This window comes from Chlamydotis macqueenii, chromosome 5 (assembly GCF_036417535.1).
Source record: "Chlamydotis macqueenii isolate bChlMac1 chromosome 5, bChlMac1.mat, whole genome shotgun sequence".
Lineage (NCBI taxonomy): Eukaryota > Metazoa > Chordata > Aves > Otidiformes > Otididae > Chlamydotis > Chlamydotis macqueenii.
Window position 1 is genome coordinate 72,468,107 of NC_141560.1, and position 15,523 is coordinate 72,483,629.

Here is a 15,523-nt window from a genome sequence, read left to right on the forward strand (position 1 = left end):
TTTTTTTGTTTTGGTTTGGTTTTTTTTGTTTTTTTTTTTTTCTCTTAATCTGGGTAATACATAACCAAAATAAATGTCCTGAGGAAAAAAAACAAACCAACCGAAAGGGCTGCTCTTGTCTTGGGGCATGCAGCTCACCCGTGGCAGGTGGCCGGCGTTGCCCTGGGGTGGCTGGCTCACCCTGTGGGAAGGGGGTGTTAGAGCTGGGGGACCCAGCCCCATGCAGCTATGGGGGCGTAGAAGGGCTGGAGCGGGCCAGGACAGGCCCCTACAGCCTTCTGCTGTGGTTTGGGTTGCAGCCCAGTCTGGATCTCCAGTCCGGGGGCGCCCCTCCGTCCCTCCCTCGCGAGCCTGCAGCTCTCTGCCCTGCGCAGGCCTGGCCTGGGCTGAGACGTTGAGCAACGCTGGGGCTCTGCTTGCCTCTTCCCGGCAGCGGTTTTCCCGCACTCTGGCGTGAGCCGGGGGGATTAGCGTGCTGCGTGGCTGAGAGGGAGGAATGGGTCAGAGCTGGGGCTGGGATCCTGTTGCTGCTGGGCAAGACTGTTCTGGGCAAGGTGCTTGGAGTAGCAAAGCATGGGGGAATTAGGGAAATAATCTGTTGCTGTTGATCCCAGAGGCGGGAATTTGCAGTGTCGTGCCAGGCTTCAGGCGCGGAAGAGGGGGAGAGCCAGGCCAGCGGACGTGTGAGCGGAGCTCCCGGCTGGAATGCACCAGCTCAGCAAGGGATTGTCCTCCCTGGGCCGGGCAGGCGCTGTGCCTCGAGCCTGGTGCCCGTGACAGCTGCCTGGGCCATGGCGGCAGCAGACAGCTCCTCGGCCGCCCTCCGGCGCCACGACCTGTGCACCCGAGGCATCCGCCTGGCTGGGAAGATGCGCGCGGATGTCGTCGATCTCCTGGACACCTATGTGAGTTTGCCCTGCTCCCTCCAGCTGCCTGTGGGGCTGGGAGCACTGGTGGGGTGGCTGCCACTACCAGGGTCTGGAGGGCTCCTGGCAGCTGTGCCGGGGCAGGAGGGCTCTGGCCCGTGGCAGAGACCGGGGATGAAATGCTGCTGGTATCCAGGCCTCGGTGGTGCCAGAGAACCTCCAGCACCTGGCCTTGTGCTGCCTCAAATGCTTCCTGGCCGGCACTGAAGCTCAGCCAGGCTCCCCGGAGCCAGTGCTGGGAGGGGCAGGGCAGGGGGATCCCCTCGTTTCTCCTGCCACCGCTGATCCCCGGCTGCTCTCGCCCCGCAGGTGGAGCGGCAGGGCTTAGATGCCTCAGTCAGCGTGACAGCGGTGGAGGGGGTGCCGGCGGCAGCGGTGGAGCGCTGGGACGAGCAGACGGGGACCCAACGGCTGCTGGAGAACCTGGCGGCGTACCGGGCCTTCCGGGCCCTGCTGGCGCAGATGCTGGAGGAGCAGCAGGAGCAGCTGGGTGAGGCCGATGCTGCCCTGGGCCCGGCGCTGGCGGCCGTCCTGCTCCAGGTCTCCGCCTTTGCCTACCACCTTGAGGAGCTGCTGCAGCTGGAGAGCCGTGGGCCCCCAAGCGAGGAGGGGGCTGCCGCCCCGCCACTCTCTCACCTCGGCCTGTTTGAGAGGAAGCTGCGGGGCCTGGGGGTGCTGCGGGAGCTGGCCCAGTGGGCTGTCAGGTCTGCGCGGGACCTGCGGCAGCTCGCCAAGCCCAGCCTGGGCAGCGGCTCGGCCCCTGGCCCAGCTGAGAGCCCCTGAAGGCAGGTGCGGGGCCGGGGGGGCTTGGCTCCCGCAGGGGCATAGCAGGGGGCTCCTTGCCCAGCCATGCGGAGGGCTGCTGACAGCAAAGGGGGTTGTTCAGGGTGGGGGGTGGATGGAAATGACCATGTCATTAACCCCTGGCCCCCCTATGCTTTTGATGCCACTCCCTGTGGGCCCCTTTCCCTGTGGGGAAACTGAGGCACAGGCCGCACTCCACCTCAGAGGGCATGGGGATCCCCAGGCGGGGAGACCCTCAAGGGTGGCTGGGGCTCTGCCAGCTGGGAGGTTGGAATGATCCCGCTGGGAAGCGGCTTTGCTGGTCACCCCAGCAGGCTGTGGCGGTGCTGGCCTTGTCTGTGAAATGTAGCCATTGCCCAGCTTGCCATGGCCAGATGCTGCCTCTGGCAGACAGAAGCTGCCTCGGGGCTCTTGCAGAGGCAAGAAAGGGACAGAAAAATACCGTCTGGTGAAACGAGTCTTGGGACCGGCCCCCCAGCTGCAAGATGCAAGGCTTCGCCTCCTTCGCGTGGACTCTCTTCTCCTGCCCAGCTCACATTTTCCGCACATTGAATTTCTGCTTTAACTGTCTGGGGGCTTTTTCGGGGTGGGGAGGGGTGTGGGCGTATGATCAGGAGGGGATTTCTTAGCTGCTCAGACAAGGTTAACAGAGGGGATCTTTTAACTGAAGGCTGTGATTCAGAAGACCCTCTGCAAGAAGGTTTGTGTCTTCAGGGGTTATTTTGGGACTGGAACCAGCACAGTGGATTAAACAGCCCCAATCACATCACTCACCCTGTGAAGGGCACTGCCGTGAGGTTTCACAGCTGCCCAGGCTGTGGTTTTCTTGCTGAATGGATGTGATGGCCGCTGACTGCCAAGCGAATAAAAGGGCTGGGAAATCTACCAGGGTGACGTGACCTCTTGGGGGAGGTGGGACAGTGGGGCTCAACCTCACCAGAGAGCCTGGGCTGCCCCATTCCCACCTCGGGGAAGGGTCGATCCTGGTGGGGTGAGAGCTTTGCGGTGGATGGGGCCTGCTGGGAGGCCGTGGGGAAGATGAAGGAGTTGGGAATGAAGGAGGTGGAGGTGGCAGGAGTCTGAGGAGGAGGTGGGTTGTGCCTCGTCCTGGTGTGGCTGTGCCTTCCTCCCTGACTTCTGAGAGGGAAGGCAACATGGGGGGGGGGGGGGGGGCATCGAGGGCACCGAGTAGGGAGGAGGCTGGGGACGTCCCTGGCCAGCCCTGCACAAAGTGGCTTTGTTTGGACGGGTGCTGGGGGGGCCGGGCACAGTGCCTGCCCTGGCGCCAGTGGCGTCAGCACGGGCATGGGAGGCGGAGTGGGGGGGGCGGCTGCTGCACAAGGAAGGGCCCCCAGTGTCCACCCCACCCGCCACATTGGGACAAGCAAGGCCACGGGGCTGGGGCTGCCCGGTGGGATTGGGGCAAGGGTGGTTTGGTGGTGCCCATTTATTTGTGGGTGACACCCAAGTGTAAGAATGTGCACCTTCTTCATCGCCGCCTATTGCCTGACCTCAGCTTTGCGGATCAGACCGGATTATTTGCAATGTTTCTGCTTCCCTGTGTTTGGGAATGACAATTTTTGGCCTTTATTTTTTCAGGATTAGTCAAAGTGAGTCCCTTTCCCAGCAAGGATTTCTCTCTCCCAGTCTTGTCTGCTTTGTGTGCTTGAAGCCGGTTTGCTTTTCTCCCCTTGCACCCTCGTGCTCAGCAGCGGCCTGGTGCTCACATCCTCGCCCACCCGCTGCCCTTCACCTTCCCAAAGGCAGGCAAGCACATCTCAAACACCGCATGTCTGTCTCCGAACCTCACAACCCCAGCAGGCGGGAACAGGCTCCTTCCCACAGAACAGAACCCACCACAGCAGCCCGGGTACGAGGTGACCTTCACATGGCCAGGGAGCCGGCCCCAGCCCTGGCACGGGTCCCTGCAATGCGATCCTTCCGGATCAGCTGCTGGCGGTGCTGCGAGCTGAGCTCAGCCTGCTGCAACCGTGCTCCAGGAGTCGCAGCAGCAACGGGGATTGAAGGCGGACGATGATGTTGCTACAGGGGCTTCCCTGGCCTGTGCTGATTAGCATAAATCACCACTTTTACAGCCTTCCTTCTTCATTCTTTGCTATTTTGCCAGCGGCACTGGGCGTGTCTGTGTTCGCAAGGCACCCGCAATGCTTTTAAATGGCTACCATAACCAAAAACAACGTGAAAAAGGAAACCATGATCCAAACCTCCACGGTCTGGCTGAGCAAGAGGCTCCAGGTCTTGAGCTTTCCCTGCCGGCAAGCTCCCACCATGCAGGAGAGAGGTGGTGACGTCTGATGATTTTGGAGACAGAGATGAAGAGCGTGAGGGGAGGACAATCGTTAGCTATGTGGCTGACGCCACTGAGGACCCCAAATGGCCTCCTGCAAACTAAAAACGCAACAAAAAGTCATCCGAGATTGTGCTTTGGGAAGAGAGAAAGAGTTTGCCATGCTGGTCAGAATGGGCAAGGGGCGGAGGGAGGCTGCGCTCCCGAATTGCAGCAGGGAAGAAGCCACCCAAACCATCTGGATTAATGGATTAATTTACTTTTGAAGAATAAATGCTTGGGCTTAACACATGGTTGAGTTAGGCACGCTTTGTGGGATTGAAAAGGTTTTAAGCCAACCGAGGCTGCTCCTTGACCTCAGGCATGCCCATGCTTGGGTGCTGGCATCAGCTCCGGGTGCTGGGAGAGAAGGAATTCACCCCTCGCCCACTGTGCACAGAGGACAGGTGGAGTTTAGCTGTGCCAGTCCCACCAGCTCACCCATCCCCTTGCACCGTCCTGCACCAGCATTGCAGCACTGGCTCCTGACTTTGATCCTGAGCCAGACTGGGGGGTGGGGGGGGGGGTGTTCAACAACACTTTCCTTTTTAATAGCAGGAAAACTTTTTCCTCCCTCCTGAGCCAGCAAAAAGGATTTCCCTGGGTTTCCCCATCATGGCCTTGGATGCACTTGTCTGCCCCAAAGAGGCAGGTGAAAACCAAGAGGAGTGGCTCTCTGCCATCATGCTGCCTTCCTGGGAAGGGCTGGGAGCCCTCCCTTCTTGCAGGAAAATGCGCTTCAGGCGTGGCCCTCGAGGGCGAGCTGGAAGAAGGAGAGATTTGCTCGAACTTCTGTGGTTTGCCTCCTCTCTCATCACGGCACTCACCAGCTGGCACCACCTCAGTTAGTCCCCACTGGTATCTTCCTCTTTTTTTGCCTCTTTTCTTTTTTCCCCTCTGATTAGATCTTGCCTAATGGTTTCTCACCAGAAGCGCTGCTGGTAGGCACTCCAGAGGCTGACCAGTGCCTCGCAAACAGGTTTATCGGGAGAGGAGCTGCACCTGCCTCCACAGCATCCCGAGTCCTGGGGATGAGTCACCCCCTGAGCTGATACGGACCCTGGAACGGGGGATTTGCCAGTGCTGAGAAACCCACGGGCGTGGGACACGGATGGAATTAGTGCAGTTCTCCCGGAACCAAGCAATGATGAGTGTTTTGTTTAATATCCAAGAAGATAAGTGTTTTGTGTGTCTGAGCACAGCAGGCACAGGAGCACTAGATGAGATGAGACCTGATGCTGGCCTTTGGCCTGTTGCGGACATCCTGCTGCTTAGGGCTGCCCTGTGATGCTGCTCGTGGGGCTCAGTGGAAGAATCAGCTCAGGATTAACACCTCTTTGCGGCTGTGGGGAAGGGCCAGTACCAGCTGCTCTGGTCCCAGGGAGTCCCCATAAAGCGGAGGTGCCCGTCTCACAGCGCCAGTGGGTGCATGTGGGTTTTGGTTGCACCAGTTGCGGTTTGCGCAGCAAAGCCACTGTGCCGCCAAGGCACGTGTAAGTCAGAGGAACGTCCTGAAGGATCTGCAGCCTCACACCAGCCTGAAGCTGAATGACATCTCCCCAAAAAGCACTTCCCAGCGAAGCTGGACTGTGGCAGGCAGCTGAGAGAGCTGGGGTACTGGAGCGGGGGTTATGGTCTGGGTGCCCCTCGAGGCGGTTGGCGATTTCGGGCTTGGAACCCATTTTTTTTTATGCGTGACAGGCCATGGCCAGAGGCAGCTCACCGGGCTCGTCCCTGCAGCGCCCCGGGAAGGGGTGGTTGGAGCTGCCGGGCCACCCTCCCCTGTCTCGGGGACCCGGCCCGAGGGTCGGCCTGGGGTCGGGCACGCGGCTCCCCCGGCACCCTGACCGCCGCTGCTGCCGGGGTGGGGCGGGGGGTGCACACGGGGGTCTCCCTGCAGCACCCGGGCTGCAGCCTCGGTTAGGGGTGCGGGGATCGCTGGGGGGTCCTTGGGCGGCAGCGTGGGGCTGCAGGGGGCACTGAGGGAGTCCCAGGAGTGCCGGGTGGGGGCGCGCGGGGCGCCGGCGGTCCTGGGACGGGGTATGGGGTCCGCGGTGTGCGCAGAGCCGAGCCGCGCCGCGCTGCTCTCCCCCCCCGGCAAGACAGGAATGGTTTCTCCCGGCCGCACCACCCTCTCCTCCCCGGGCCGCCGGGCACGGGGCTGAGCACGATGACGTCAGGGGCGCGGTCCCGCCCCTCCGCGCTCCCAGCGCGGGCGGGGCCCAGCCGCCTGCCGCCGCCGCCCGGGGAGCGGCGCTGCGGTCCGCGCGGCGCTGAGGGGCGGCCTCGCCTCCGCGCCCGCTCGGCGGCCGGCCCCGGGGCGGGGGTGGGCAGAGCCCCGCGCCGCGCCGAGCATGCGAGTGCCAGCGGGGCGGGCTGCAGCGGCCGCGGGGCGTCTGCGGCGGCCAGCCGGAGCCGGAGGAGGCGGCGGGCCGGGGCGGCGGAGCCATGCTGCTGGCCTCGGCCGTGGTGGTGTGGGAATGGCTGAACGAGCACGGGCGGTGGCGGCCCTACAGCCCGGCCGTCAGCCACCACATCGAGGCGGTGGCCCGCGCCGGGCCGCGGGCGGGCGGCAGCGTGGTGCTGGGCCAGGCCGACAGCCGCCTGGCGCCCTACATCATCGACCTGCAGTCCATGCACCAGTTCCGCCAGGATACCGGTAAGTCAGCCCGCGGCGGCCGCCGCACGGCCGGCCCCTGCGCCGGCTGTCCTGGCTGGGCCCTGCGCCGGGCTCCCCGAGCTGCCGTTGCGTTGCTTTGCGCCGCTTTGCCTGGCCTGCCTGGTTGCCCCTCGCACCGGGCTGCCCGGTCTGGGCTGGCACTGCTCGGCGCCGCGCGGCGTTGCCGGGCCCCCGCTGCCCGAGGGTCCCGGCCTGGCATCGCGCAGCGCTCCCCGCTCCAGAGCCGCGGTGCAGCGGGCTGCGCCGCCCAGCCCGGCCCAGCCCAGCCCTGCCCGCTGCCGCGCCGCTTCGCGCTCGCTGGCCGGCACTCGCGGGGCACCGCGCTGTGCCGCCGGGTCCGGTCCGGGGCTGCCCCGACCCGGTCCCTCGTCGCTCCGCGCTGCTCAGGGTTGTGGTGCCAGGCCCCGTGCTGCCCTGCCCGGTCAGGTGCTTTCCCGCCTGGCGCGACTGATCTGGATTTCCAGGTCCCCTATTGCATTGCACTGGTTGAGCTGTGCTGCTAGGTCCGGTGTTCCACAGTGCTGCCTGACCTGGAATTGCGTTGCACAGTGTTGCACAATGCTGTGCTGCCGGATCCCAGACTGCATTGCACTGCCTGGTCTGGAGCTAGGTTGTACTGCACTGCCTTTCGCAGTTCCATGTTGCGTTGTGCTGCCTTGCCCTGTGTTACATCCCGTCCACTGCTCTGCTGTCTCGTTGCTGGCTGTACTGCGCTGTGCTGCTGGGTGCCGCGCTGCATTATACTGCCTGATCCTGGATTGCATTGCCTGGTCCCATACTGCATCTGTATTTGCCTTGCACCACCCTGCTCTGCCTACCCTCGAATCGCACAGCTCTGCTCCTTGCTGCCCAGCTCACATTATGTCATCCTGCTCGGTCCCCAGGTGCTTGCTGTATCCCACGCTGCCTGACCCTGCTTGTGTGTTTCAGGGGCGGTCCTGCTGCCCAGGCTCCTCCTGGGCCCTATTGCACTCTGCGGCCTTTTCCTCTTTCCAGCCTGCAGTCCATTTGTGCGTGGAGCCTATCCCCTGCTGACCCTTGTCGGGGCCGTGCCTCACCATGTCTGGCTCCCTCTGTGCTACCTCTGAGCTGCCATCAACCCCAAAGGCCCGGTGCTGTACCGCGCTTGGGGGCCAGATCCTGCCCTGGGTCATGGCAGCCCATGAGGGTGGCCCAGGGTGGGGGCACAAGCAGGTTGGGGGATGCTCAAGGCGGGCACTGGCAGGTGGAGGGGTCCCCAGGGTGGTGACTTGGAGAGGTAAAGGGGAGTATTTGGTGGGGGGGGGGGGGCAGTGAGCAGGCATGGACGTTCCCAGGGTGGTGGGGGTGTGAAGGGATTCCCTCCATGTGATGGGGCATATATGGCCCTGGGGGTGTCTGGGATGTGGGGTGAGGCACCTGTGGGGGAGAGGTTGGTGCGTGGGATTTGTGCCCCCTTGACACCCCTGTGATGGCCATGGGAAGGGGACCAGCCAACATCCCTTGTCCCTGGGACAAGGGGCACTGGGTGCAGCGGGGTGCTGGACACCTTTCTTTGTTCTCCTTCCCCCAGCAGCCCTGGGGGCTGACGGGGACCCTCCCCTGCCCTGGGGATGTGGGGACAAGGGATCTCTGCGGCAGGGCCGGGGGCCAGCCTCTGAGGGCTGTTGTTGCAGGGGAAGGAGGCCTGAAAGGAGGATTGTTCTGTCTCCCTGGGTTGCTGGGGATGTTGGTATTTTGGGTCATTAAACAGCTCTGATTTGGGGGGGTCGCGACCCTGGCAGGCCCTGAATAGCTATTGTCCCTTTTCTTCCTCTGCTGAATGGGAGGCCGGCTGGCTGCGCTGGGCTGGGGGAACGCATCGCGTTCCCACACCGCCGCCCGGGGACCGCCAGATGCCACATGCCACCGCTGCTGCCCTCCCCACCTCATGCCGGATTAGAATAAATCACTGCTCCGCTACCCTCCAGCCCCGTTTTGTGCTGCCAACGCTGGTGGCTTTTCTCCCCCGGGTGCCCCTTCGCAGGATGGGAGGGAGTGGCCTGGCTTGCCTGGGGTGCAGCTGCGCCCCGTTCTTGATAGCAGGGTGCTCGATGTGTGCCCATTGTTAGTGCTAGTAAACAGCTTTTCCCTTTCAGCCCACTTTTTTTGTGGGAGGTGGTCCTGTGTGGGGACAGGGTGGTGTGGCTGCTCCCAGCGGAGAGGTGGGGGTGAAAAGGGACTGAAATTCTTGCAGGCTTTGCAAGACACGTGGTGAAAAGCCAAAGAAGCAGGCTTATTATTTCTTCTCTTTGAGCTTTCTTGTGCGTACCGCTGGCAGCGGGGTCGAGCCGTGGGGTTTTGCAGAACAGCGTGGAGGTAGTGATGCTTGTGAGCTCATCCCACTTGTGAACCAAGCAATTCCAGGCGCTAGTAGCATGCTTGTGATGGGACCCTGAGGCTGACACCAGCCACGTTCAGCCTGCCCTGCTGTGCTGTGAAACATCCCAAAGAGGAAGGCTTTCTCCTCATTGTAGGAGTTTCCAAAATTTGCATCCATGCTTTGATTGCGTCCTAGTCAACTGGGAGCAGTGGGAAGGGAAACGCCTAGCAAAAACAAGGATGCGAGCCACAAAGCCTTTGTGCTTTGTGCTCTCATCCCGCTCTTAACGCTCGCTGATGGGGAGCAGGAGCTGGGTACAGGGCCATGCTCAGACTCCTTTGCTCAGCCTTGCGGGGTTTTTTCCTGTGCTACAGGCTGGGGTTTTGTCGTGGGCCACTTTAGCAGCTGCTGACGTTGGGGCTGGTGCAAGCTATGTTCCCTTGCACACACAGGTGCCTATGCATGTCACTGCTGCAGGGCTCAGAGCTGCCCCTTAAATCTGTTATTCCCCCGTCCCGATCCGGAGCTGAGAGGGAAACAGGACCGTGGTGGGCACTGCAGGAGCCCGGTGCCTACATGCGTGGTTTCATCAGGCTCCCGCAGGGAGTCCCTGGGAACAGGCTGGAGTGGCCAAGGTTGTCGCTCTGTGTTTCCCCGTCAGGGCTGAGCGGCTACATGCTGGGGCTGGGAGGGCAGCTGCCAGCGTAGACCAGTGGGGGTGAAATCTGCCCTTCCCTCAACCCTGTCACGCCAAGGGTCCGGCCCAGCGCTATGCACATACAGCCCAGGGGCTCCCCGGCCCGTTGGGTGCACTGGTGGCAGGGCAGCTTGCAGGCTACAGCCTAAGGCACTCTGGTCCCCTGGCAGGACAGGGACAACAACTGAGCCGGGAAGCCATCCTGTCCCCGTGCCGAACGGCATTGACGAGGCATACTGGGGTGGTTTCGCTCCCTGCTCACAGGTGGGTGCTGGCTCCGGGGTCTGACAGCATCTCTCGCCCTCCCTCAGGCACCATCCGTCCTGTCCGGCGCAGCTACTATGACCCATCGTCAGCACCAGGCAAGGGAGTTGTGTGGGAGTGGGAGAACGACAGCGGGTCGTGGACACCTTATGACATGGACGTGGGCATCACCATCCAGCGCGCCTACGAGAAGCAGCACCCTTGGGTGGACCTCAGCGCCATTGGCTTCTGCTACGTCATCGACTTTGCCACTATGGGCCAGATCAATCGTCAGACCCAGCGCAAGCGCCGCGTCCGCCGCCGCCTTGACATGGTCTACCCGCTGGTCTCGGGCACCCTGCCCAAGTCGCAGTCCTGGCCGACCAGCCCTGGGGCAGCGGCGCCCCCCCCAGTCCCTGCCTGCGCGTGTCCCCAGTGCCTCCTGGTCATGAGTGTCAAAGCCACCGTGTCAGCCGCTGGCCCTGGCACTGCCACCCTGCAGCCCCGCAAAGCCCCCCCTGTGCCACCCACCGCCCCCAAAGCCCTAGTGCCGGCCCCAGGGGCCAAGGCGCCCGATGGTATGGCCTCAGTACGTGGCTCGCTGAAGCCGCTGGCAGCCCAAGGGGGACGGCGACAGGCGGCCAGCACGCCCGCCTTGAGCTCGGCCGGCTCCACCACCAGCCCCCCTGGCGCAGGCAGTGGCAAGGCATCCCGTCCTGGCCTCGGCACCCTGAACCGCAACCACCTCCAGCGCCTGGCCATCGCCCAGTCCCGCGTGCTCATTGCTGGGTGAGTCCTGCCGTGCACGAGCAAGAGAGTAGTTGGGGGAGAACAGAGCCTGCAGGATTCCCCCCCCGCCCCAGGGCGCACAGAGGGGCTGCAGCCCCTGGGGGCCTTCCCGCTGTGGGGGTGCTGTCACCTCTGAGACTGATGGGAGGTGGACCTCAGCAATCCCTGACCTCCTGTGGGCGGAGGGCTCTGCTGAGCCCCTTGCCCTACCCGTGGGTGCCTGGGGGCTGGAGCAGGGATGGGGTGGCTCCTGCATCTCAATGAGGAGTCTGAGGCTGCTCTTTCTCTTAGTGGCAGGGGATGGGTTGGGGGGCTGCGAAAGGCCTAAAGAAAAGCCATTCAGACCCTATGAGAAGGGCTCTCTCCAGATCCCCATCTTCCAAAAGCACTTTTTTCCCGAGGAGGTGGGCATTTAATGAGCCCATTTCTCCCCTTTGTCTGGCTCTGCCGTCAGCCTTCTGTCGCAGCCTGGCCTCTTTCCTGTCCCTCTCCATCCTCCCCCTTCCCTCTGCTCCTGACCTGCCGGGAAACTTTCCCATGGAAGAGAGCCCCAAGGGGGGGAAGAGCTGTGGCAGAGACGTGGCCATAGGAGAAAAGAGGGGGAAAAAAAAAGCCAAACCCAAAACAAAAAAAACAACAGACTGGCCCGGGAAGTGGTGACAAAAAGGGTCTGTGAATGGAGATGCAGGCACGGTTTCTGAAGAGTGAGAGAAAAGGCGGTGGTGGGACGAGGAGGGGGCACGTTGCCCTGTCAGGGGATTCTCTGTTTCCAGCCAGGGCCTGTGCAGTTGCTCAGGCAACTATTGTCTGGCCCTGGCTGGCCCCTGGGGGCTTCAGGGATGTGGGTGCCTGCTGCTGGCCCTGACGTGGTCTCTGCTGGCTCCTTGTAGGGTCCCCACTGTCCCTGTGAAGAACCTCACTGGCTCCAGCCCCGTCAACCCAGCACTGGCAGGTGAGGATGGGCCCACAGCGGAGCATCTGGTGCCCGCAGCTGCTGGCCTCCCCGGGAGGGAGTCAGCTCCAGCGGGATGGTTCTTGGGGGAACATCTGGGGTTTGGGGTGACGCTGGTTCCTCAGTGCCACTTTGAACCCCCTCACCCAGGGATCACAGGGATCCTAATGAGTGCGGCTGGGCTGCCCGTCTGCCTGACACGGCCCCCCAAGCTGGTGCTGCACCCTCCGCCTGTCAGCAAAAGTGAGATCCAGTCCATCCCTGGCATCTCCCACACCTGCCGCAAGACCACCAAGAAACAGGCCAAGAAGGGTGAGAGGCACTTTGCCAGTTGGCTCCTTTTCCTGTCCTGCCTTTCCTACCTGGTTCATCTGTGTGTGTCCCCTCCCACTGCCCCCAGCAGTGGGTTTCCCCCTGTGCTCCCCTGCAGCCCCTCTGACTCTTGCTATCCCACAGGTAAAACCCCAGAGGAGGTACTGAAAAAATACCTGCAGAAGGTGCGGCATCCACCAGATGAGGTGCGAGCAGTGGGGGTTGTGCTGGGGTGTCTCTGGGGTGCCTTGCTGTGGGAGGAGCGACTGAGGGCACAGGCGGCGCCCCTGTGCTGCGCAGGGGTCTGCTGCTGCCCCTCATGGCTGTGCCCTGTCCCCATCCCCCTCCAAAGAAGGGGCTGTGTGCCACATGCATGTGTTGGCCAGCCCCTGCGGTGGCCCAGGGTGATGGCACGGCACCAGGAGTGGGTGCTGATCCCTGGGCAAGGGCAGCTCATGGCTGCGTGTCCTCGACGAGGCTCCAGCGGTGTCTGTTCGTCTGACCCCTCTCCTCCCCTTCCACGCAGGACTGCACCATCTGCATGGAGCGCCTCTCTGCACCCTCTGGCTACAAGGGGCCCCAGCCGGCCATCAAGCCAGACCTAGTGGGGAAGCTGGTGAAATGCGGCCACGTCTTCCACCTCCACTGCCTGGTCGCCATGTATAACAACGGCAACAAGGTGCCAGACTGCAGCCCCAGGGGGTGCCCGAGCCCCCAGCTTGGGAGCCTGTGCTGAGCACCGCCTGCCCTCAGTGAGACGGAGCTCAAGTCCTCCTGCCTCAGAGGGCTCTGACCTCCCTGCCCTGACAGAGAGTTTAATTTTTATCAACGGCAAGCGCTTTGGGACTGCTAAATCGGAAACCAGGGTTGTGTGGGAGATTTTCCCCCTACTGTGCCCAATTTTACATCCTTGCTTTCCTTCCCAGGGTTAGTGGCGGTGAACTTTGATCCCTGCATGTTTGAGCAGAGCTACCTGGCATCTGGTGCCAGGCAGTGCTTTTCCAACACAGGTGGGCTTTCCTGAACCCCCTGCAAATGGCCCTTGTGCTTGGCATTCCCAGGAAAATGTGTTTCACATTGCTTGGGGTTTTTTAATACTCATTATCTTTCCCTCTCGTGGCAGGGTGGGGGGGAAACAAACCCAAAACAGAGGTAGGGAAAGTAGCAAGGACTAGAAAACTGATGAGGAAAAGAAATGCAGACCTCAGGTTTTTTTGTTACAGTTGGGTCGCCATAGCAAATTCTCCCAGCTCTGCCCCCAGCTTCTTGAGTGTTTTTGAAATGACCATTTTCATGATGAAAACGGCGTTCAGTGCTGCTGAGGAACCAAGTGCCCCGTCTGGCTGTGCTGGGCGATACTGATTGCCTTACGTTCCCCTCTTTTCCTGCGCTCAGGATGGGAGCCTGCAGTGTCCCACCTGCAAAACCATCTATGGGGTGAAGACTGGGACACAGCCCCCGGGGAAGATGGAGTATCACATCATCCCTCACGCCCTGCCTGGCCACTCTGACTGCAAAACGATCCGCATCATCTACAACATCCCCCCGGGGGTGCAGGTGTGGCCTGGTCCTATGCCCGGGGCAGGAGGGGTACATGGGCAGTCCACTCTGAGGGCTGGTGGCCTGGGTCATGCTCCAGCTCATGCCTTGACTCAGGGCTGCGAGTTCAATGGTATCTTGGGATCTCTGTGTCGGTAAGGATGTTGTGGGAGGTCTGGGGATGAAAGCGTTGGCCCCGTCTGCTTGGTGGTAGGGAGGACAGTGGCGTTTAGGGCCACTGTGCTGGAGCATGGCCACCCAGCACAGCAGTGCGCAGCTCTGAGTCCACTGAGACAGGGGGGTTACCTTGTGCCCACAGCATCCTTCTGAGTTCCAAAAGGGTTTTGTTCCTCTCCCACTCCACACGCTGCAGGGACCGGAGCATCCAAACCCCGGGAAGAGCTTCACCGCCCGCGGCTTTCCCCGGCACTGCTACCTGCCGGACAGCGAGAAGGGCAGAAAGGTGAGGGGCTCAGCCGGGTGGCTTGAGCTGGCCAAGGCATGCTGAGGGGCGTATCGAGGGAGCGAGCAGCTATTTGGAGTGCGAGGAAAAGCAGAACGAGCTTTTACAGGCAAATCTGGGTGGAGGTTCCCCCGAAGCCCATCTGGCACGCTCTGCAGGAGTCCAGTGGTGTTCCCATGTGCTGCGGGAGTTCTGCAGCCTGGTCCCGCTGTTTTGGTTGGAGTAGGACCCCATGCTGGGATCCCAAACTCCGTGGGAGGGCTTGGCTGTGGCTGTGGGTTGCCCACATTGCCAGAGCAGAAGTGGGTGCTTCCCTCTGACGTTTTCCTTGCTGCCTACCCCTTCTCTTCCTTCCACAGGTCCTGAAGTTGTTGCTGGTAGCCTGGGACCGGCGCTTGATCTTTGCCATCGGGACCTCCAGCACCACAGGCGAGTCAGACACAGTGATCTGGAACGAGATCCACCACAAGACAGAGTTTGGCTCCAACCTCACCGGCCACGGCTACCCGGACATCAACTACCTGGACAATGTCCTGGCTGAGCTTGCGGCCCAGGGCATCACGGAGGAGAGCCTGGCGCAGGAGAAGGACTGAGACCGTGGCACAGAGCCAAGGGAAGAGGCGCCTGTGCCTCCCCACTCCCCACCCCGAGGATAAGGCTGCTGGAGAAACTCGCCTGGGGGCTTTGCAGGGGACACCTGGAGCCCTCTGCTCCCGGTGGCACCTGCCCAGTGGGAGCATCCCCAGGCTGGCTGGGAACGCGGGAGAAGGTCCTTTTGGCCGTCCCCTTTGCGCCCATGGGGAGGGAGCCTCCTCCCACAGAGCTGCGGGGCTTCATGCTGGCCTGGCCATCCCCTCCAGCTGGTGTCCTGTCCTAGCTGTGCTGAGGGCTTGGAGGGGCGCCAGGCTCCCCTCCCTCATCCATCGAATGGTCGCAGCCTGGCCCGACACCCCTAACACCCCCGTGGGGCTGGGACTGCTCTTGGGTGAGAGCAGGGGCCATGGGAGTCCCCCTCGCTCTGCCTCGTCCCTCAACCATCTGTTTGTTCATTTGTCCTGTCCAGTAACTTCCTACTGGTCTCCTGAGTCCACAGAAGTTGAGGGGGACCCCATTGTGCCTCAGCCAGCCACCCAGCACTGTGCCCCCTTCTTCTCTTGGCTGTGTGAGCTGTGCCCTGCAGGGTCCCCTCGTCGGGGCTGCCCCCCGCCCATGCCAAGGAAGGGCTGCTGGATGGTAGGAAGGGGCGGGGGTGTGAGTTTTCTGGCCTGTTTGCCATCCCTCCCACCCCGTAGTGAGTTCCTTGAACTGTTCGTATGGGGGTGTCCCCTTGTTGAATTTTTATATACCTCGTGTTTTGGGGTTTTGTCGTATATATGTATATAGGTGGTGGTGTTTTGGGAGCTGGGAGAATGCGATGCTGTGGCCAGACT

General features: G+C 62.1%; 2 protein-coding genes across 2 annotated transcripts; both read left to right on the top strand.

Moving 5' to 3' along the window:
- Nucleotides 1–417: 417 nt before the first annotated feature.
- Nucleotides 418–2,271, top strand: CNTF (ciliary neurotrophic factor). Its single transcript, XM_086749350.1, has 2 exons — nt 418–905; nt 1,236–2,271. Exons 1-2 carry the CDS (start codon nt 792–794, stop codon nt 1,707–1,709), a joined length of 588 nt encoding a protein of 195 aa, XP_086605476.1. The 5' UTR covers nt 418–791; the 3' UTR covers nt 1,710–2,271.
- Nucleotides 2,272–6,359: 4,088 nt separating this feature from the next.
- DTX4 (deltex E3 ubiquitin ligase 4) lies at nt 6,360–15,463 on the top strand. Its single transcript, XM_086749531.1, has 9 exons — nt 6,360–6,736; nt 10,107–10,827; nt 11,718–11,779; nt 11,930–12,091; nt 12,236–12,297; nt 12,618–12,770; nt 13,487–13,648; nt 14,004–14,093; nt 14,453–15,463. Exons 1-9 carry the CDS (start codon nt 6,526–6,528, stop codon nt 14,684–14,686), a joined length of 1,857 nt encoding a protein of 618 aa, XP_086605657.1. The 5' UTR covers nt 6,360–6,525; the 3' UTR covers nt 14,687–15,463.
- Nucleotides 15,464–15,523: the final 60 nt, after the last annotated feature.